Below are 23,345 nucleotides of genomic sequence, written 5' to 3' on the forward strand. Positions count from 1 at the left end.
TCGATGGTATTCGACGAACTAAGAAAAGACGAGACAACGTTACAAAGACGCTCTCTATAAATTTCTCAATTTCGATAGATTTTGTATCGTAGAATGTACAACGTAAAAGAAAATTCCTCCAACTGTGAATTTCCTTCCCCAAAATTCCTCCCCGTGAATTCGCATCGCGACACCGTCAATTTCCGAGGGTTGAAGAACGATAGCGAAAGTATCGAAGTATACAATCCTGCAGCAATCCGAACGCATGACCGATGCTCGTGACCGTCGCGACCAGATTTTATTCCCTGATTCGCTGACCGGGAGGAGTGGGAGAAAGGTAGCGGAGCGGTGGGGCCCCTCTTTCGCGCATCGTCTACGGAAGACGTTAGAATTGCGATGCGATTGGCGATATTCTCCCACTCGAATCGCTTGAACGCACGATGCGCGAACGAGTGGAACGGACGGCCCCCACCTTGCTACCTTCCCCGACTCTTCCCAAGCAACGATTTCGAGAAGAAACTCTGGCCAGGCCGATCACGACTCCGCAAGAGCGGGGGAAGTAGGGGAAGCGAGCTCGAGCGTCCGACGAATTTTGTCCAGACTGTAGTCGTCGATCCTGGCACGCGGTCGAGCAAAAGGCCCCGATCGATTCCTAGATCGATCCCGAAGGTGTCCGGTGTCCGGTGTCTCGTTGTTCACCAGTTGGAACGAAAGCCGACACCGCGGCGTAAACGCGAGAAAAACGAAACGGAAATCGCGAATGCCTGGCGTGGACAGGGAAGGGACGGAGCGAGGAGGCTGCTCGGGAGGAGGATGGGAGGAGGCCAGCCATTTTAAACGAGTGCCATAAAACCGCGATAGGAAAATCTCTCTCGGGCCTACCGTTGTGTATACCTTTTTACTTTTACTGTTAAGTCTCCGTGTGCACGCCGGGGTGGGAGACGCGCGACCTGTAAAATATTTATTTTGATCGGAACCGGAAACGGGGAGATCGCGGAAGGATCGAGCGTGTCGGAGAGCGAATCATCCTCGACGGGTCGTTGCGAGCGGCTCGCGAAAGGTCGAAGTGTAGGGAAAGGGATCGAGGCACACGCGCGAGTGTGTTTCGAGGAGCGACGATTAACTGAGGTTGCCTTATAACTATCGAGCCTGTATATTATATATACGTATACATCTACATTATTAAACATAATAATGTATGCGTATACGTATATGTATTATTGCGAGATTGTCTACGACGATCGAGATAAATATTGATTGAAAATTGCGAGAATGAGAGAGCTAGGGTGTGCGTGTGTGATGTATACGTGCGTGTATGGGTGACGTGATGTATACCAGTAGAAGACGTACTATTATTTCAAGAAGTTAGAGAGAATCTATCGTACGGTCATTAGTATTAAAATACCTGCTGTATGGATGTAAGAGAGAAGAAAACTATTATATAATTTTATCTATTATTATTACTAATTATTGATTAATATGCTCTATTATTATTATTATTATTATTATTATTATTATTATTATTATTATTATTATTATTATTATTATTATTATTATTATGAATGAGTATCCGGAACCACACATCTTATGTAGCTGTGATTTTGCTTTCGAACAAGTAAAGATTAAAAATATTTATAGCAATGGATGGTGTTCTATTATTTTTTTTTTTTCTTTTCTCACCGTATAATAATATATACTTTCAAGGGAATCGATAGTTTCAAAATTAAACTGCGTGTATTTCAAAATAAAAAATGTTGTCACGATAGTTTTTACGATAGTTTACATACTACGAAATAATCTGTAATATTTCATATTTGGTATACTTTAAAACGTTTCCGTATTTCTAATCTTTTTTCTACGATCTTCTATCCTTTGCGACGATAAGAAATTTCTTCGAACAACGCTCGACTTTTCGTTTCGCTGGAAAAAGTATCTCTGTGCGAAAACAAGTTATAAAAATGAAAAACAAATCGTAGAAGTACGTCGTTGAATACGAACGAAAGATAAAACATTTCGTAAGTTCCTGTTTCCGTACAAGGAACCATTTCGCGGTCGGAACAGCTACGAAAACAATTGTATTATTCATCGTGGTCACGTGCTGTGCGCACATTTTTATATTTAGCAACTGATCGCTGCCGGTAGCTGAGCTTGTTCCGCGGACATTCGAACGATTAAACGGGAAAAACGTTGAAAACGAGAACTACTTAATATTGTTATCGTGGCCACTTATTGGTTTATCGTCGAGTGTGTTGCTTTTCATAATCGAAACTCGTAATGTTTTTCGGCCCCTTGATTCGTGAAATGCGAACGACAGAAAACTTTTATTGCAAACACGACGCAACGCTTGCCACGAAATTCGTAGTTTCGAACAACGACCAATAAAGACATTTTCCGTGAACTCGATGGTTTTGATTAACGACGAATAGAGAGGATACTTTCTACGGATAGTTTCGAACGATGACGTAAAGTACATTTAAGGCAAGGAAAATTTCGTTCAATTTGTTTTTCAATTCGACAAAATAATTCGATATTCATCGTAGGAAGTCATTTTCAATCGAAAAACAAGGAAAACTCATTCGATATACTTAAATGATCCACAAAATTATACCAGTTTGAATTGAAAAAGAAAAAATACTAGTAAATAAATAAAATGACAAAGAATAGAGAGAATTCGGCAGAAAGTAACAATATTTAAGAACAAGCGTATCATTGTACAAAATAAATTGACAGAGTCAAATATTCGGAAACCGACGAAGAAAAGTATCTACAATTGAATCAATTTACAGGGACCTTTTTATCGTTGCAATTAGTGTCGCCGTAAACTACCGAAAAAAAGATACATTATCGGTGCGCGCCACGAACACGCCGTTTTTTGCATCATTTTATTTCTCACAGTATCGCGCAAAAAAGTTCAATGCATTATAGATTGAATACAATTGATGGACACTTGGACGCGCAGCGATCAAAATGTAATTAAAATAACCAGAAAAAGAACTATCGGTGTGTTCAATTGGCAATTAATATCGTTACGCGACGTATCGATCGATCGTAGAAAAAGTGCATCGTAGTTTTTGCTATTAACGTTTCGCGCTTTACCATTCGATTTATTACCGTGTTCGAATACGGTAATTACGTCGCGTAAACATTCTCGGGTCTCGAAAATGTTGAAATATTGAAATGTTTCATCCAGAGATAGAAGAACAAACGTACAAAACAAATGGCTAATTTTTTACACTATTTCGATCCTTGGTTTATCGCGCGACTTATCGCTCGTTTTATCATTAGGGACAGTAGGCATGTGCCAGATTAACGAACGTTACGAACTTCCTATTTCGCTACTTCATTGGCGAAAGAAATACGCACTTGTGATGTTTCGTGCAAAGATTTATAAATCTTTTTCATTCGAAAAGAATTTTTATTCGACACGGTAAACTTTAACGGTGTAATATACATATCGGAATTTTATTTCCAACTTACGACTGCATTTCGTGATTATATTGAACAACCGTTCGCGGAAAGAAATTACCGACTCGTTCTCAAATTTTTACCGGTAGAGAAAATTAGCGATAATTATACGAAGGCCAGGACACATTTAAATCCATTGTTTCGTGATAATTTACAGTACGTATAAAAAATAATTCAACAACGCTAACTTTTTTGCACAACACACAATAGTGATAATTTTGATATTTTTTATTATTTTCAATTATGTTTTGACAACGATTTGGTAAATTTATTGGTAACGAAAACACATATGATACACCGTTGCTCGATATATGTACAACGAAGACATTAAACGAACAAAAGTAAAAATCAGTTCTCTGTGCGAAGAAGGACAAAGTACAAGTAAACTGCGAAACCTGTTAGACGTACAAATATCTTTCATTATCGAGTTGTAATTCAAGCTAACACACGCTCAGACTAGAATCCTCGTCGATTGATGACCGCATCGAACTTGCCCGCGGAATATCAAGCGGAGGATACAGTTGCCTCCGTATAGAGAGAGGCTTTAGATTCATTAAATTTAAAAGAGACTCGAATTTTACACGAAAAGTTAAATTTTAAACTTTTTCCCTGCCCGGTCTAACGATGATCGTCATTGGTCCCATACTTAATTCACATTTTGTTCGTTGGAAAGTATCGTGACGTACAGTCTCTGTTAATTTGAATACGGGACAAGGTACTTTCACATTTTGTAAGATTTACGAGTCTCGTGTGACGCCATTACCTACACCACAGAATGAATCATCCGAGTTTCACGGGTGCGTACTCCATATTGCGTGTCCGTTTTCGAGACGCGTCTCCCAACGGTGCAACGGCCTGGAAGCTCGAATACACGCGATATACATATAGTATGTAAACAGAAACGTTCTCGCATTGTACTCGGATATACAGCAGTTGTAGTCCAAAACGGAGCTGAACGAAATAACTCGATACTATTTAATCGACAATTAACGATCACAATTGAAATATTTAATCGTGAATCGTTGATAAAAGTTAGGTAATTATTTAGAAAAGGGGACGGGGCTCTCACCGATTTCGACGATTTTCGAATATGTTGTGGAAATCAACATTTCGAGCAACTTTTTCCCATACGTGTAACCGCTGCTCGGGCTTCGTTTCTCAGATTTTTCCTCAAAAAGATCACCGCTACTACGTTCAATTCTATCTATATATAGTATAGTACGTACGCGTCTCTCGCTCCGTGTGCGCCGACTCACGATTACCCCTTATCTCGTTTCTATACAACAGCATGGCGACCAAAAATAGCACGGGTGTATCTAAAAACTCGACCTAGTAGCCGGTCACCTCAAGGCGGGTATACACGTCCATTGCCAGTCACCTCGATTTATCTGTACTCGCAAACACGTAGCTATGTATATGCAATATTCATCGTAGTAATCGCGATAGTTTTTCGCGAGAATCTACGAACTAAGGCCGAGCGACGGTTTTTAATAACGAACGTTTAATAAGAATAACTGACAAGTACCAATAAGGAACGTGATTACTTTTTTGTTTACATCGATCGTGATCTTGCGATAATTCAAAGTTTTTAATCAGCGATCGAGGATCAATTTTATCAATGGATTAAACTAATCGCGATTTATTACAGCTATTTCTTTTAACGGTAAAGTTGTAATCGATCTATCGGAAACTCAAAGTTTTAATAAATGGATGGCCAACTAGGGTCCAGAAACGAGCCGAGCACGTGATCATCACGTAACGCACGTTCAGGCGTGTTCCCGTAGGCCGAGTGGAACGGTTGGTTGGATCACGTGCTCGGGTCGTGACCATCACCGAAAACAGCTGAACACCCTCCGCCGCGCAAACTTTCCATCGACGCAGCGTCCTAAATCCCTCCCTCGGCTTGGCCTTCGTCCGCTCTCTCAAGGCTTTCGTCTTATCTCGCAATGCTGCGGGGGCCTGCGATTATGAATTTCCAACGACAACCAGGTCTGTTTACGTTGAAAGCACGAGACCGCATTAGCCAGTTTCGTCTGCCGATACGAAACTCGGACGCGTGTCGAGACGGTTGTTGCAACAGGCTTTTCAACGGTACAATTTAGACGCTTCGAATCTCTTGGTAATTTATTTCACTTTCAAACGAAACTTGTTATCTGTTGTTTTTGAAAGTTCAGTGGTAACGCGGAACAAAACTTTGATCCCTTAAAATTAGACGATAGCGTTTACTTCGTCCATAAAATCGAATAAAGAAACGATACTGCCACACATCTAGCCAGCAAGCACGTTGGCTGCACCCCGGGAAATTCCGAAACGACCGTTAGGGCTTACCAGGACGTTCAGAATCTTCCCTTTCCGTTTCTATTGCAGCGTCTCTGTACGCGCAACTACAGAGGGACAAGAGATCACTATTGCCCATCGTAAATCTGCAAACTTGTTTTTGAAAATCTGACGAGCAGCTGATCGTCGAACGAGCCAGGTTGCATCGTAAAACGGTACTCTGGCCAGCACCCCTGGTATACTGGTAGTACGCGACGCACTAACCAATTACACAGTGCGACACAGTGCGAATTTTTATTCACAGCTTCCATTGGGCGGTTATTATACCATTTAGGGTCCCAAACGCATATCCGAGATCAGAATTGCTCTCTATCGCTCCCAGGTTTCGAAAAACACACATTTTTGTAAAAATCCAGGATTTTCGATCGAAACGAGATATTACGTGAAAATTGAAAACGATAGGGACTTTGGTTCAGTCTTAATAATAATAGAGGAAAGTTTTTCGAATCTAACGGTACAGGAGTTATTAATTTCTTCTGGTCCCGAATAGTTAAAGTTTAAAAAAGTCCGAATTTACGTAATTTTTACGAATTATTTCTGCATTATTACGAAAAATTCTTTATCCAGTACGGAAACTGTACACAGGATTGGGTTCTGTGGGCATTTCCAAAGAAGAAACACGAACGGTTCGAGCCTTGTAATTTGCAATGGACAGTTAAATGGAATTATCCACATTTTACGTTTAACCCGTAACTATAATTCGTGCGGTCCCCGGAGTCGCGCTATTCTCTTCTTTTTACTCTCGTTGAAATCGTTTAACCTTAACGAACTGTAGTTTTCGGTACTTTCTCGAGCCACGGTCGGCTTCCTGTACGTAGAGTAAACACTCCTTGTAACGATGTTTTCTATCCGATTTACGTATGCGTATGGTTGTCCTTGAGACTGCACGACTGTGTCGGTATCTGTGATTTTCAACGGTGCGCGTACACCATACGCTGAACCAATGTCGCCATCTTTTCGTCCAAGTTTCCACGGACAAATATTTACACGTTTACCGTAGTAAGGAGTTTATTACTATTTATCGCTCTTGCTCGCACTTACACTGTATTTCGCGACAAATTAACAACTCCGATATAACACGTTTCGCGGTTAAACGGTTCCTTTTGTCTCACCACGGTAAAACCATAATTGAACTCTTTTTTCAAACACGAGTTACCAACAGGAACGCTGCACGCGAACATTATTCGTCTCATTGTAGAAAATTCTTTAAATCGGTCGCACATAATTGAGTATCTATGTTGCGCTTATCGTTGAGACGATCTGCTTTTCCTGTTAGCGTTCAAAGTTCACGAAATATCTCTTCTTGTAACTCGATATCAACATTCGTGCAAAGTAAATTCTCATTGTACGATCGCCAGATCCTATTCGTTGTATAATCATCGTTATCTTCACCAAGTAGGGGAATCCCGTTCGAACTCACTCGTTCGTCTAAAACGGAGCAACACACTGTACGAAAAAAGTGACGGATTTGCCGTAAAATGACCGAAAAGGTAACGGTTTCTTGCAATCTCTATTCTTTTTAAGGAAACACAACGAACGTAAAATCTATCCGCATTTCCAATTCGCTCTTCTTTTCCTCGTTTGCTCTCATTGTTTGCTATCCTTTTCTTCGACTTTCGACTAGAGTTGTCGATGAATTATAACGGTGACCGAATCGACGCACACCGTATGGTTCCGCCTGGTTCCGAATGACAATCATAGAACGAGATTTTACCATAATTAAATTCTCTCTAACGCGATACAGTTGTTTATATCAGGAACGCATTTCTTTAGATTTTTCACTGCCGATTTAGTCAGGGTAGGAAAAGCTTCTATGCTGAATTAATTCCTCCGTTAAAATATTAAATAATTATATTTACATATAATGTGTACACATAAACACAAATTAAATAAAGAAATAAAAACTCTTATAGAATTATCCACCGAAGCCAAAAACTTGATACCTTGATACCTGTACAACATCACGGAATCCATTGTTCGATCAAAGTGCAATTATTTAAAAAATCGCCGTTTTTTTTTTTTTTTACACGAACATTGTCATCTTTGCGAAATAGGAGATATTGCGCGACATTTATAGAAATCTCTTTCGTATCGTGTTTAATGGAAGCTGAATCGTCGCGTCTGCTTTTGTATTCAAACTGTTGCGATATTTTGTTTCAAGTGATGCAACACAGACAAGTTACGGAACAAAAATTTCACTTTACGGGAATTTGTGACGCACGGACCAAAGTACTGGCTTCTTGAAAGGCCAGTGATTTTATTCGTACAGACGCAACCCTTACGGTCTGAACATACTCCGTTTGATATTTCTAAAGAAATTTCTTAAACATTATTTTCCACCCGATAAATACGCAACTGCAGTCGCCAACTATCGTCCAGTGCCAATTTGAGAATGCACGGAGTATAGTATGTCAAGGAGCTACTTGGCCCTTGTCGCGACCAGAAACCTTTAGAAAGCGATACAGCCACGGACTCTCTGCTTTCAATGTACCCTCAAAATACGTTAACGCTAATTGTACACGTATCTGTTATTACAGAAACATTCGTGCAAGACATTTATTAGTAACGTTTGCGAAACGTGTATTTATTTTAATAAGTAATCAACTTTGGAGTATTTCGAGTATTTTTTTTATTATCAACTATTATACAAAATTTCATGAAAATATCACGCTTTCTTTTATCCAAAGATACGGACATCTTAAAATTTTGCACCGTAACCAATATTCAATATTTATATGAATATTTAATACGATATGCCGATTAATAGAAGCAAATTGTTTCTGCGCGTGCTATGTAATTGAACACCGAGCAGAAATTTTCCTCGTAATAAATTCGTGTACAATTGGAACGATATAAAATATATATATTTCAAAAATAATGTTTTACATAATTAAGAAACACTTTTATATGTAATCGTAGAGAACTATTTATTTATCTTCGAAACATTTGCGATTTCGAATATAGGTCCTCTTCGATAAAATACATTCTACCAAATTGATACATATAGTAGACGTAACATTATTAGACGATAAATAATAAGTAAGGTCAATATTAAATCCTAGAAGAATGGCGAATATGAGATGTCGATTCGTGCAATAGAAACATTACCTACCCCGATTATGTGCAATTGACCGGGCCCGATTTCATTCTATACACTCGAGAAGATTTATGCAATATTAAGATACGATCGTACCGTTCAATTTTCTTTATTCTCTTTTGTTCAATCTACTTAAAAAAAAAAAAAAAAAAAAAAAAAAGAAGCCAATAGCCAATTGCGTAATTCGCCCCGTGTATCAAAATTTATCTCGATCGATTAAACAGACAAGTTAAGAATAACCCATGCAACTTGTAAAACCGAATAACATTCAACAATATCTACGACAGTGAATAATCGAATGTCTTTATTTTAATCCGTATGGTTATCAAAATCGCCGTTTCGACAGATAATTAAAGGATCGTTACGCAGAACCCAGATCGGTTTATCGTAAAATTACTCGGCCGTTTCGCCAATGTATAGGTTGCGTTTCGAAACAGGTGCATGCGACCACGAGATCGCATGGAAGAAACCGAGAAATAATAATTGAAAAAATTTGTTGCGGACAGGGCCGTGTCCGCGCGGCGTTCATCGACCTGTCTGCGGGCATACTATATGAACGAAAAAGCACACGAGAACTACGGAAAATCCAGCGTACGAGAATAGACGTGTTTCTCTCTGCGGCTTTGAAACGCGAGAGGAAAGGTGAAAGAGAAGTCTAGGCGCAAACTTATCGAAGGGGCAACCAGCGGATCCGATACTTGTCTCGATCGAAGATACGCTCAAATAATTCTGTATTCTTGTAATTCTGCGTTTCCGCTATTTTTACTTTCAATGATCAACCGTCGTCCAGTTTTCTCAATTTCTTTACGCAAAATACAACGTAGAAATTTGCACGTTAAAAAAGAAAATATTTGAAAATTATACTATTTTCCTGTAGAAGTATGATTCAAGAGTTACAAGATTACGTTAATTTTTTTCTCGTTGCGTAACATCTTAGAAGAACACGGAACGAAAGAATATATGCACTTTTATTTTAGAGGCAATCAACTGAATTTATTATTTCAGAGTCATTAATTTTTCCTCGATCCGCTCGAGTGTAAAAAATATGAAAATTATAACAGGATCCTGGGTATCCAGACATATTTTTAGTTTTTCGGTTTATTAGATACGCTCGTTATTCGAAAATATTTCGACCAATTGTTTTTAATAATAATTTAAAAAAACAATTCAGATGCATAGTTTTTTGGACGTATTTGTCATTGGTTAATCTCTTCGAATATTCTGACTATATATTTAATATATTTCCTCTGGGAATTGGTTCGAACCGATTTGCCGAATGTTTCCGTTACAACTTCTCAAGTTTAATAATCGCTTGGATACGATAGAACAGTACCAACAACGCAATTAATTAAACGTGCGATAACAGCTTCTTCCTCGCGCAGAAACAGCTCTTTGTACCATTGGCTCGACACGTGCCGAAAAAAGAAATGACGCAATGTTCGTGAATCCAGTTCCATTTCGCAGGCTGTTGTCGGTCTCTCGAGTGTCACCGGGGAGTAAATACGACGCTGCTTATCAATATTGTGAATTGTTGGTCGATCAAAAGATCAAAATTCTTCGCTCAGCGAAGAAATTCCGCGATCCCTCGCTCGAAATTCCTCGTTATTTATATTTTATTAGCATTTCGTCACGCGTGCACCTGCTCGTAATCTATTGTTTAACAACGCACGATTAATCGTGTCTCGTTTCCATCGTTATCGTTGGAATTTCTACATATTTGAATTTATGCAACGAAACGTTATCGGTATTTATTCATCGGTAGGAAACTTTACCGATACATTAATAATACTCTCGCGAAGATACAACGACGAAAATAAAAGTTTCTATCTTCGTTAATTGTTGCGTGCAGAATTGCGCAGCAAAAGTTTTCCGCCAAAGATACGAGAAAGCAAAGTAACGTTAGCCGTGAAAAATCGTCGGAATATCTCTGTACAACCGAGGAGAGAGGAAAAATATAGTAAACGCGTTTACCGTGGTTTATCGCCGGCCACTGAAAAATCGCGATCGCTGTCGCTGTCGCTGTCGCTGTCGCTGCAACTTCTAGAAAGATCCTAGTAATGTTTATCGAAAACTGAATAACTTTATCGCGAGAGTCTTTGAACTTTGTTACCTAGGCAACTACATATCATTCTGTACGTTATCTAATTATCGACTAGGTCGTTATATTTAAATTTGTATTATCAACGGGTCGGAAAAGTAAAATTATCGATACAAAAATGTTGAAATAGGTTCGCGTAAGAAGAAACGATTTTTCTCCCACGGAAGAACCATCGTGATTTGCATAAAATGCGATCATCAAAATTTTCCGATTCTATTAGGAAACAATCTTCACGCGCTTTCGGTCGAAGATAATCTCAAGTACTCGCCCCGACGGTATATAGTATGTACGTGCCAACGACTGTCTTTTAAACAATGTAACCGCACACTGGTGTTTTAGTAAACACGTCGAAAAAACATAGCGATCGTTCCGTTTTTTACTCGGTAGGTAGACCGAGACATTTTTCTCGTGTTAATTTACAAATGGTAGCTTCGAAGTGTAATAGATAACGTTTATTACGATGCAAGCGATTTGAAAATTGAACAAGCGATATATTCATCGAGATTTCTAAGCGAAGAAACTTTCGTAGGGGACGTGGCCGATTTGTTCGTTCGAATCGATTATCGACACGCGTCGACGAAACGGTTCGCTACCTTTGTAATCGCGCGCACGGTAGCGAAAGCACGAGATAACGGGAAACATTCGGCAGTGGGTAAATTTGGCAGTGGGCCGAAGCCAGTGCGACGAATGATAGAGAAAATGATGTAGATGTTTCTCGTTCGTTTGCACGCGTAATCAACGTTTGCACATGTTGGCCCAGCCGGCCAGATATCGTGCTGCACGCGAAAGTGTCGCGATCCTCGTTATCGTTCCCCGATCGTCTTGTTTAGTCTCTTCGGGGCGTATCTCCCGTCGAGGCGTTCCTCGGAGAAGCAAAACGCGTAGACGATGGGACGTATCTACGTCGCTCGATCGAGCTATCGTATTTTGTCTAGCGGCACGCGACCCGCATCCACGAAACACTTTTTCCTTCAACGATCTGTCCGCGGACGTCCACGGCTCCTACATTCCTCGACCTCCTTCTAGCACAGAACCACCGTATGGGAGGAGTTTTCATCGCACGATGCAACAACCAATTATTACGCGTTACGAAAAATTATATACGCTATAGTTGTATTTATATAAGGGACCGTTTTTATCGATTCTCGGTTCTCGTTCTATCGTTTTCGTTGCATTTGCTGCCCAACGATTCGAACGTTCATTATTTCGGTTGGATCATTTTTCTTTCTACAAACTGATCCGGGAACATTGTGAGATTTTCCGCGCATAGCACACATTTTGCATCCAAGTGCAAAACGTTCGCCTCTCGGGTGAACAACTCGTTCTTACGACTATTGGTAACTGGTAATAATCTTGCTTTACCGATCGTAATCTCGGTACAGTGTTTAAAAATTCGTCCGATCTCACGAGTCTCGAATTAAAGTAACGAAAAGCGTAAGTTTCACTTTTATTTTAATTTTAGCGCGTTGAGACCGTTTCTGTCGCGCTTCCCACATATCACGGAACACCCTGTACGTAAGAAGCGATGTTTAGAAGATGTACGTACACAATGTAACCAAACCGCTACGAAACGATTTCGGAGAATTAACACGCAAAAGGTGCATTATTTGCTTCGGAAATACGTTAAATTCGCACAGTAGGTATAAGAGAAGTTGAAAAACAACGAAAAGAATAATCACCGAACGTGTACGGTACAATGAAGCATATTGGCACGAAACGTTACCGGAGAAGATTCAGGGTATTCTACTCCATTGATTTCTGCTTTTGTTTCTTTTTTTAATATCGGCGTCTCGAATAAACCGTAAATATTTTTAGCTTCGCCTTATAATATTTATCAACGTTTTGAGTACAATACTGTGTTAATATTCCGAGGTAACGTTATTGTATTATGCGCCACGTGTGGCACAGAAAAACGTGTCACGGAAACACCCATCCGATACATGTGACGTACTATATGACCAGAGAACGAGTTAAAGAGGATAATCAGTGCCGCATGCCGGGTCAAAAAGTAAGGTCATCTTTGTAATTTATCTTCGAGCTCCGTAATTTTACTTTTATTTGAATTAACCGATATACAACGAATTTAATCTCCGGAGAGTAAAACGAAGAAAGAAAAAATAAAAAGTAATCATTTTATTTTAAGTTATTTGTCTTCAATGTTGATCGCGAAAGAAAAAAAGTATTTCGCGAAGGTCAACTTTTTAGCTGGCCGAAACATCCGGGAGGAAACATAGCCGTGAAGTAAAACAAACGAAAAAGTGCTCCTATTGGGCGACGTACAGTGTACGCGAAAATGTATTATCAAAATTCCAAGTTCGTTGTATTTCGAGAAATCTCGAGCAATCCGACATTATACCGAAAATGTTGTATAATTTTGAAAAATGTTGAAGAAAGTTTCGAGTTTACAACTTTGCGGCACAATCGACCCCTCGATACGGCGCAAGCAGTCCCAAAATGCGGAAAGGATGGCCTTCCGAAAAGTTCCGAAGCAAAAACTGTAACGATCAGTTACCACGCTACACTTTGCAACGACTCGTATCGGGTTACCAATTACGCGTCGAGGAGCGTTGTCAAGTTATTCGAAGAATTTGCCTGCTTCGAGCCGATAGTACATACTTAATGCAAAAAAATTTTATCGAATTGCGATACCCGCAATGCTAAATAATATTTTCTTCAACCGAAACGATAACACGGGTCTTTTTCCGATCAAAGTACTCTATATATTTATTTTAACGATCGATCGATCATACTTTCGTTACGAAACGTATTTACTAAATTCAACGGTTCGACGTTCAAAATTGGACGTTAAACTGTAACGAACGATATTACGTTTAACAGTAACGATCGAAGTAGAAGAAATGATGAAAACTATCCTGGGAAAAAATATATCGAAGCGAGCCAACCAACGACACAATTAATCGACGAGAAAGCAAGAACGGATATCGTGTAACGAAATGTTTGATTCTCGTATTTCGACGTACGTCCACCGTGGAATTTCTGCTTACTTCGGTAACGCTGGAATCACAGAGCGTACGAGAATCATAAATTCCTCGATTGCATATTTCATTTCACGTGGTAACCGAGTAAGTTCATTTTCCTGTATCTGAATTTAACGAAGAACGAGGCTGTATCCTCTGTTGCGAGACAGACGCAAATAAAGCAATGTAAACGGAAGCACTAGAGGTTAAACGCATTAGAAAAGAAGTTGATTTGCCTCCCGCTTAAAGTCGCGAAGGTACGAGCACGCGAGCGAATCTCAGCGGAATACGTACATCTATCGATTTCGAAAGAGTACGCTTTAAGGGGGGTAGATTCGAGTAAAACGTCGAAACGAAAGTGATATTTTCGAAACGTAGAAACTTGGACTACACTTTTCGTCACTTTCCGTGTACAAATTCTTCTTTATTCCAAGATGTAACTGTTTTTTTTTTTTTTTTTTTTGCAATTTATCGGCTTTTCGCGAAGTAATAAATGTTATTCTTCGTCGAATTCGAGAGAAATTCCAGAGCCGCGTATTATCGTTAGCTTTATACTTTTTAAACGACAAAAAAGAAGAATGCACAATTGGAATCGATATTTCAATGTCACCTCGAGTGCCATTTTCACGTATACAGCGTATACGCGATGAGAAGGCGTCTCGAGTGTATTTTACGCGGTGCGTTGAACACGTGGGGGTGTGGCTTTAGTCCCTTCCGCGCGGATCAATGTGCGTAAAACTGTCCCGCAAATGTTGAAATTAAATTAGAAACCGACTCGGTGGGAGCGTCTACCGCGAAATGACCCAGACTGGATGAAAAATTTCATCGAATTCGCAACGTACGAATTACGAATACAGGCGCGCGCGCGCGCGAGAGAGAGAGGCTATTGACGTTTAATTCATCGTTCGGGCGCACGACTATGGTATGCGAGGAAAGCGAGAAGATAAGGGGAGTCCAAGTGTCGGCGGAACCTCTAATCGCGCTCTGGACCAACGTTCACCGCGATTGCTGGGTAGGAAATTAGACAATTGCCGGGTTCGCGGTATTTTCCGGGCCGTCTCGTGTTCACGATCACGCGTGCATCGCGTGCATCGCGTGCATCGCGCGCAAGAGGCTGCGACTGCTATGCGGAACGTGGTACGGGATCCGAGTATAGCTAACCCTTCGTACCGTCCCTCCCGCCGCGAGGCTCCGCGTTCGAATTACGTCAGAGATCGATGAATCGTTTCGTAAAATCTAGCTTATCGGGATCAGCGACACACGGAACGCCGCTTGGTTACAACCGGGAGGGGAATTGTTTTGGAATTACGACGACGATCGATATAAACGTAAAATTCTAAACGTTTATCATTTTTCGCGTCGTTTGTACTTTTTCACCGGCAGGGGGATCGTACGGTTCGAGCGTGCGATAGAAATAATTGCTTCGCTTGCTTCGATAAGAACGGGCAGGTAACGAATTTTATAAAAATGCGACGTTGATTGTTCACGAATCGAGCCTGGACAACCGTCACGTGACGAGTTACTCGATACTCAATTTCGTCGAGCAGTGTAACCAAACGACGTCGATGTTCTTCAAGGCCACGAGACAGGGATTGTAAATTTTCATATTTCGATAATCGTATTACGAGTGAACTTTGGACTTGTCCAAATATTCCGATGTATCGCTACAGTTAAGATTCTGCGCGGTACAATTGAACGTCGCTTTCGTCCGCGAGGACACGTGCTTAAACGCCTAGCCCGAGCTAGGCTCGACTATTCGCGATCACGTGTCGCGATCATCGCGGTATCGAATCGAAATCGTGCCGTTTTCAACGTCAAGGAACCGTTAACTCGATCCCACTTGGTCGAAACCATTTTAATCTTTTTTTCGTAGCGATGGAAAAACTATGGACAAACGACAACACAGACGAGTGGAAATGCGTCAATAGCTCGAGAACATTGTCCGTACATTTTCAACCGAAAGAAATAATATTTCCGTAACTTTGTCCAATAAACGTGAAACTCGTCAAATGGTAAAAAGTATGCAATCCGGTGGTAAATATTGTTTAATATCGGCTTCGAGAAATAGGGAAATATTTTCGCAGTTTTTTAACGTACTTATCACCGACACCGAACCTTTCGGGTAACGTCGTTGTTACAGATGAAAGAAAAGATACGTTGAACCGGTCGGCCCTGTATCGTTCTCGCGCATTTACTTCGATTTTCAAATATACTTCACCGATCGAAAAAATGGTTCTAAACCCTTCTGTTCCAAGGATGCATCGATACCAACCATCGGGACTCGCCCCTCCTCTCGATTCCTTCCCGGTGAGTAAGAACGCAGGTATTATCTATTACCGACGGGTCGTGTTGCCGGACGAGCCGGGGACGGTTCAGTAACGTCGAAGCTAGCCCCGACGCACCGGTAGACCGAGCAAGGGCGTTGGTTGCGTTGCCGCGCGTTGCCAACAGCTGTGATCGAGGCCGTCCAAAGGGTCGGCGATTTCGTTTCGATTTCGAAAGATCACGAGGTTTCCTCGTGACTCGGTGATTTACGTACGTGACCGTTCTCGCGTTTCCGTTAGAGAGCCCTTTTTGTTTCTTCGAGTGCCGCCGCGGGAATCGTTCGAAAACCTCCGGCAATTGGTGCGTCTACCTTTAGGAGTGTCGGGCCGCGACCAATGAAAGCGCCGGGTTGGTAGGTTGGCTACGTAGCTGCGAGGTCGCCACTCGAGCTACGCTCGACGTAGCGCTGCGCACCGTTGTCTGGCCGCAGTCGTTTGTGTTTGGTCGTAGTCGGTGAAGGGTTCCGGTGCCGGTTGGATTCGCTTCTACCCTCTTGTAACACGTTTGCGCGGTAGCATCGCTCGTGACCGGTTTTATCGATCGCGAAGGAAATCTCCGAGGCACCGAAGGATGGACATATTTCGCGAGTTCCCGGTCGTCCTCAATCTCTACGAGAAATATAGTTAGACGCGTACCTTGGACGAACGAACCGGTGGAACGGCGGAATCGAACGGTTTATATGGGCGCTAACCGCCGCGCGGCTATACACAGCGTTCGCGTAAATACAGAACGGATCCCATCGAGGTGAGTTACCAACCACCGCGGAAATTTCCAGCTCGCATCGTTCCTTCCTCGGGATTTCCTGCACGTCGTTTCGTCTCGTTCGCAACGACGATCCACCCTGCTTCCGCCGTCCAATTATCATCCAGCGCAAGACTCGCTCTCGAGGGTCGGCCGACGCGTTTCTTTATTCCCCTTTGTTTACCTCGTTGTAGGTTGCGCGCATTGACCGTCGAAAGGCACCGGTTTCAATTTTACACGGAATTGTCGTGGTTCGATCGGTCCCGAATTACCATCAAGTTGGCGCGATCGCGTTGCCAAGACAACGGGCTCTCGGTACGCGTTCTTCTTTTTGCACCGTGTTCGAGAAACTGGTATAGAAGTTTAGGTACGGAGAATCGAACACGGCCGGCTACTTTTTCCTCTCCTCGTTTGGCGTTAATCGAGATCGAGCGCCGTGCGTCGGCAGTCGCGAGCAAGGATATCGAGTTGGCCGTGATTCCGGTATGTCCCGAGTTCGGTATACCCGTTCCATCGAGCGTACGGAGACGGTCGCTAATTCGCGACAATCGGGAGGGGAGCACGGAAACGAGACACGGGAGAGTACGTTACGATCAACTCGACCGTTCTCCGAGTGTGTCACCGAGCGTGTCTGCGTCGTTGGGGAAACGGTGCGTACCACCGACACGCGTCCTCGGTCCGTGTCTCGCCTACGAGGGCGATCCGACGGATCGACGATGCTTCTTGCGCCGTTTACACGTTTACGAAGCGGTCTACCGGTTCTCTCCAAGGTACGACCAGGTGAACGCGACCAGTCGCGTTTTAAAATTCGAATACACGGTTCGATTCCCCAAGATATTGCTTCGGATCGTCTGAAATTGCCGCTGGTGCGTTAATCTCGGGTCGTGTGGGCTATCGGACCGTGACGGCTTTTTTCCTACCGCGCAGCTTCTGCAACGCGAAACTCGAAGGTCCGTTCAGTGCCGATCGAAACGTTTATTAGCGATCCTCGAATCGAAATTCACTGTTCCGTCAACGGTCGCGATAGAGAAGTTTCCAACGGAACCGGTAGAAACGTTACGTTCTCCGTTCCGAGTCTCGTTTCGCTAACCCAAACATACTTGATATTTGTTTTCGTTACCAGTGTTCGATTCGATGTACCGAACGAGTCGTTGTTGTTTTCTTTTTGTCAGAACGAAACACCAGTAGCAGCTACAACCGCGTTTCGAGCGGGAGTGACTGCAAAGAACGCAACCGATACGAGGAATCAACGACGGACGAGAACCGCTCGAAATTATCGGCCTATCGTGTAACGCAATCCCCTCGGGCGCCATGTCGAAAGTATCAGGAATGATGGAGACGGAGGACGCGGTGGGTAAACAGACTCTCGTAGGACGCGTCTCTAATATGCTTAAAGGTAAGGAAGTTGAAAATCGGAAACTTTGCTCCGTTAACCCGTGGTAGTCGTTTCGAAGTTACGCGATGCGCGTAACGCGTTGCGTCTCGATTACTCTTGTCGCTTCGATTGAGCGTTTCTTTGTCGACAGATGGAAGCTACAGCGGACCGCCGATGCTGTTTCGTCACGCATCGATGCAGAAGATCCGTCACTGCTGCCAGAATCTGAATCTCTTCCCTTATTTGCTCTACTCGTTCGACAACTCCAAGTCGCACCCCATCGCCTGTAAGGTGCACCTGTGTTTCGGTCAGCTCCTCGAAAGCATCACAACGAGGATCTTCTTTCTGTACAAAAACTTTCGGCAGTCCCTGCTTCGCGCCATTCGTCACGACGAATTCCAGACACAGGAGTCCGCGCAGACCGTAGAGTCCGTAGAGCTCGTCGAGCTCGTCGAGCCCGTAGAGCCCTTCGAGTCCGTCGAGTCCGTCGAGTGGAAACCCGCGCCGAAATTTCCAAAATTCGACCGGCAAAAACCCAAACAGACCCCTCTCTTCCTGGTCTTGGCCGTTTACTTCGCACCGTTGCTATTGGCCTTCCAATTGATCGGTCTGTTCGGTCTGACGATCTTTGGGAAATACACGCCAGGCTTCATCTTCCTCATCTCGGCCCTGCTGTTCCTCGGCTGCATCTGGCTGAAAATCATCTTCCACGAGAGCGTGACACACATCGCCAAGTACGAGAAGAACAAAGTGCAATGATCCGTAGGTTGTTATCACTCGTTCCATTATTTTCCATCGCGCTGCGATCGGACTGTTCATTGAATAGACGGTGAACCTAGAGTACCGTGCGACTCTTAGTTTACGTAGCAATGTTCACCCCCCCCCCCCCCCCCCCCGCCCGTCGCGTTCGAACGCTCGAACGATACCGAAGAGAGTTGGTTCGCTATCGCGAGACTAGCTCGTCGATACTCTTTGTCCCCTGTCAATCCGCTTCGATAGCTTCGTAGGATCTCTGGTTCGAAACTCTGTCGGAACGCCAATTCCATAATACTTTTTGTACAATGCCGTTCGGGTATAGAAACGTGCGCGACCGTTGTCGCGACGCGTTAGAGGATAGGAAACGATGACGTGCGACCGTGACTTTCAATTACCTTAATTATTTAAGGATATCGTGCAAATACTTAAACGCCCGCATAATTGTAATTGTTTTTAAATCTTAATGTAATCCCGCAAATTGTCACTTTCTAACGCTGTTACGAACAGAGCAATTTAACGTAGCGTCTAAGTATCGATCGCGAAACACCTTATCCTCTGCAGCAGAAGACTGAGAATTGTTTTAACTTGTTTGTATATGTATATATGAAAGAAGAAAAAGGAAAAAGATAAAAAGCCTAAGGGAAAAATACATGCGATAAGAACTGTTTATTATATCACACGGAGTTGCTCGATCGTTGTTGAAGAGACTCGGTGCGTCCACCGAAGAAGTTGGGCTAATCTGTGATGAAGTGGATCCGAGTAGATTTTTCACGGCCACTTGTTATCCCACTTACTTAACTACGTTAAGGATACATGTGTAACGTCGGTTTTTTTTTTTTTTTTTTTTAAATATATATGTTACTTACACAATAACGGTCTGTTACTACTATATGTACACTCCGTAGGTCGTTTGAAAATTGTTTACCGCCAGTTGTGAGAGAGCAGAAGCACACCGTAGCAGAAAAACACGCGAATCGCGACATCGTAGCCGTAGCTTCCGACGCTGTTCGAGCGTGGCCCGATACGGGCTGCGTGCGCTATAACGCGAGCAACGTAGTTCTGTTCGTGCACGCTGTGAAATAGATGGGCAAACGGACCTACAGAACGAATATTCGGTTCGTAAGTTTACCATCGACTTTGACTTTCGAGTAAAGTCGAGTAAAGTCGTTACGTACCTATCGCGTAGACGGCTACATCGCCGCCACCGTGATAGGCCTCGTCGGATACGATGGCGGCTTGTTGGCTGTACGTGAACGATGTCGTATTTTCCAGAGAGGGGTCGATCCTGACCGATGCGTTATTTTTCACAGTGTACGCGATATTGTTCGGTCCCCCGATGCTGTAAGTCAGCACCGTGTAAGGAATATTGTAGATCTTTGATTTTTGCGCGATACCTGAAATTGTCGTTCGTTATTCGTTTTACCCAAAAGCGGAAACCCCACTGGAGAATAACGTACCGAGAACGTTCGAGCCTCGATCGCTGTATCCGTTGAAGGTCATCGAATGAGCGTGATCGCTCGTTACGATAACCAAAGTAACATCGGTGTCGATCATCTTCAAAGTCGCGTCGATAGCATCGGAGAGTCTGACGGTTTCCAATAACGCTTGAGCGGCGTGACCGCGATGATGAGCAAAGTCGATAAGTCCCCCTTCGACCTGAAACCACTCGATGTACTCCCAACGAAGGAGAAAATTTCATCTATATCGATCAAGTATCGCTACCACTAGGAGGTATCCGTGTTTCGATCTCTGTAAAATTTTCAACGCGGTTACGGTCATCTGCTCGAGACTCGGTTGCCCCTTTGGACCTTTCTCTCTGTTCCAATCCATGCTGATGTGACCATTCGCAAAGATACCTAACAAATAGTCCACCTTGCGGGTGTTTACCCGGGACAATTGTTCATTGTTTTCAACGACGCTGTACAACAAGTTCCTGGATTCTTTGTCCCGTCTCCATTCTTCGATCAAATCTCGACCGTCCTGTCTTTTACAGGCCCACGTGTCGATCGGATCGAACTCCGTAGCCGTCGCATTCGACTTCATCGTTTGTCTGCCTCCGCCCATGATCACCTAGTCGACAAAATCACGGAGAAGCGTTAATTTCTTTCGAAGAGCGAGGGAACGCGTTTAAATGTAATATCGCGTTTCGTTTTGCCTTGATATTTTTGCCTGGTCGATTTTCCACCAGTTGTCGCGCAATGTCTTTACAGCGGTTATCGGTTTTCTGCATTGCCGACTCGCATTCCCATCTCCTGTTCGCGGCGTGCGCGTACAAAGGTGCGGGAGTTGCGTGAGTCACTCGGGTAGTCGTTACGAAACCTATGAATCGGGTTTGCCCTCTTTATTGACCCGGAGCTCGGTTTCGTGTTCGTGTCGATATCTCTGTCACTGACCTGTGTCTTTACCGGCAGCCTGGGCCCACGATACGATCGAGTCCACGTGATTGTCGGTATTCAAACTCGCGTTGCAATCGCCCAGTGGTACGTTCGCGTTAACGCCCACTACTTCGTGATTCGTTTTCACGCCGCCGAACAGTGCCGTTGCCGTCGACGCCGAGTCCGGTACTTGTTTGTCGACGTTGTACGTCTAGCGTAACGGTATACACGAATTAGCAACCTTTCGCTCGCGAAGGAATTTTACGTTACCGAAAATAGCAATCTTCGGACCTTAAGAATTCCTATATGCGGAAACTTTTCCCACGCTAGATAACTGGCTTCACCGCCACGATAAATCCTGCTGGCGGTTACGGTATCGGGACTCATGCCATCGCCCACGAAGACGATCACGTTTCTCGCTTTGTTCGCGTTCAACTTGTTCGAGAGAGCTTCTTTCAGTTCCTTTTCCGACAATGCGCGCCAATAATTAGTATCTACACGAGTCAAAAAGAGTCGAGTAAATATGCGTCAACGGTCGTTCGAAAGTTCCATGGAAATGAATTCGTGTACATATACGTAGATACTTACGCACGCGCGAGAATGGCCGCTACGAGTAGCGATAACGAATTGGGACAGATACGGAATCGACAAGAGATAACGGTACGTAAAGGAAGATAAATGCATGTTTCGGTGGCGAGTCGTGGCTTGATTATTCTGTGAAAGTTTGCATGCACGTTTTCGGTTTCGATGTTAATTACGATAAAACATCGTTGCAGTTTATCGTGTGAACTGGTAGACGGTGAATCGAGTTCAAACTACATTATCGTCCGAGAATGTTGTCGGTTTCAGTGTTTGCGAGATGCCGTGGCTGATCACAGTACACGTGTCGATGAATTCAATATGTCGGCGCAGATCTTGCAAGACCTTCGAGCAGTATTCGTTTCCTCTATTTAAACGCTGCACGATCTTTGCGATACGTGAATTGCACTTTTCTTTTCTTCTTTCTCTCTCTTTTTCTCACGTCTATTCTTTTCTCTATCAGCATTTTTCTTACTTACATTTACGTAGACTCTTTCTTCCTCGGTCTCGAGATTTCTTACTCTCGGAGTTAAAGGGGAATTATCCGCTGGTAACGAATAAATGAACAAAAATATATAAATATACCTTCTTTGATCGTTGCGTTAGCGATTCCTATCAGAAGAATGCCAAAGCATGACATAAAACGCCTCATTGTTAATTTTTCGAGTATCTTCTTTCGGTATTTCTTGCCCGCACGTCACAAATAGATGTTAATAACGGGGTACGTCGAACGCAACTGCCAAGAAAAACGGTGACCTTCGTAACAACTTGCCTGCGATAACTCGTAATATCTCTTCGTTAGGGACATATCGGTAAAGAAGAACTCTTTTCTTACCGTTGCAGCGTGAAACAAAATGTCGGGTGAAGTTGGCTATCCTCGCCGACAATAAAGAAAACGGCCAATGGGAATTATTCGTCGCGAATGCTCCAACCGTTCTGGTAACTCGTTAAGATCGTATATACAAGCTATCGGTATCAGATACGAAGTGTAACTTTGAAAATAATCTTAGTCGCTACGTATACTCGATGTATGCACATTTTTATCCACCTACGATAACTACTTTTTCCTCTCTTCACTCCTACCGATTCAATTTTTAAATACCACTATTCAACACAGATATTTTTCTCCCGATTTCCATTTCCAACGTCGCTCTTTCAATTCGAAGAGTATCGTTGAAATAATTTATCTTCCGTTCTGTTCGTTCTTGTTCTTAACACCAACCAATTCACACGCGCGCGC

General features: G+C 42.9%; 2 protein-coding genes and 1 long non-coding RNA gene across 8 annotated transcripts; 1 reads left to right on the plus strand and 2 right to left on the minus strand.

Annotated features, from left to right (window-relative positions):
* Nucleotides 1–3,715: 3,715 nt before the first annotated feature.
* On the minus strand, nucleotides 3,716–6,959 carry LOC143154263 (uncharacterized). Of its 2 annotated transcripts, none has more exons than XR_012994030.1 (2): nucleotides 4,514–6,959; nucleotides 3,716–4,299 (listed from the first exon to the last, which is right to left on the minus strand). It is a non-coding gene; the product is annotated as an uncharacterized LOC143154263 (long non-coding RNA). The 2 variants fall into 2 exon arrangements; XR_012994029.1 differs by having other exon boundaries at nucleotides 3,716–4,395.
* A 9,383-nt stretch (nucleotides 6,960–16,342) lies between these two features.
* LOC143154273 (uncharacterized) lies at nucleotides 16,343–19,825 on the plus strand. Of its 3 annotated transcripts, none has more exons than XM_076326230.1 (3): nucleotides 16,343–17,023; nucleotides 18,193–18,416; nucleotides 18,547–19,825. In XM_076326230.1, the coding sequence occupies exons 2-3, from the start codon at nucleotides 18,332–18,334 to the stop codon at nucleotides 19,152–19,154; spliced, it is 693 nt and encodes a 230-aa protein (XP_076182345.1). In that variant the 5' UTR covers nucleotides 16,343–17,023; nucleotides 18,193–18,331; the 3' UTR covers nucleotides 19,155–19,825. The 3 variants fall into 3 exon arrangements, with proteins under 3 accessions (XP_076182345.1, XP_076182348.1, XP_076182347.1); XM_076326233.1 differs by lacking the exon at nucleotides 16,343–17,023 and adding an exon at nucleotides 17,531–17,670; XM_076326232.1 differs by lacking the exon at nucleotides 16,343–17,023 and adding an exon at nucleotides 17,661–17,790.
* On the minus strand, nucleotides 19,799–22,827 carry LOC143154272 (alkaline phosphatase). Of its 3 annotated transcripts, XR_012994036.1 has the most exons (9): nucleotides 22,691–22,827; nucleotides 21,818–22,020; nucleotides 21,545–21,737; nucleotides 21,307–21,470; nucleotides 20,874–21,221; nucleotides 20,609–20,807; nucleotides 20,327–20,545; nucleotides 20,018–20,248; nucleotides 19,799–19,949 (listed from the first exon to the last, which is right to left on the minus strand). XR_012994036.1 is itself a non-coding variant. In XM_076326228.1 (8 exons), the coding sequence occupies exons 1-8, from the start codon at nucleotides 22,755–22,757 to the stop codon at nucleotides 20,073–20,075; spliced, it is 1,569 nt and encodes a 522-aa protein (XP_076182343.1). In that variant the 5' UTR covers nucleotides 22,758–22,827; the 3' UTR covers nucleotides 19,799–20,072. The 3 variants fall into 3 exon arrangements, 2 of the variants coding, with proteins under 2 accessions (XP_076182343.1, XP_076182344.1); XM_076326228.1 differs by having other exon boundaries at nucleotides 19,799–20,248; XM_076326229.1 differs by lacking the exon at nucleotides 22,691–22,827 and adding an exon at nucleotides 22,115–22,676 and having other exon boundaries at nucleotides 19,799–20,248.
* Between the last annotated feature and the right edge of the window lie 518 nt (nucleotides 22,828–23,345).

Source organism: Ptiloglossa arizonensis, chromosome 14 (assembly GCF_051014685.1).
Source record: "Ptiloglossa arizonensis isolate GNS036 chromosome 14, iyPtiAriz1_principal, whole genome shotgun sequence".
In the NCBI taxonomy this organism is placed as follows: Eukaryota; Metazoa; Arthropoda; class Insecta; order Hymenoptera; family Colletidae; genus Ptiloglossa; species Ptiloglossa arizonensis.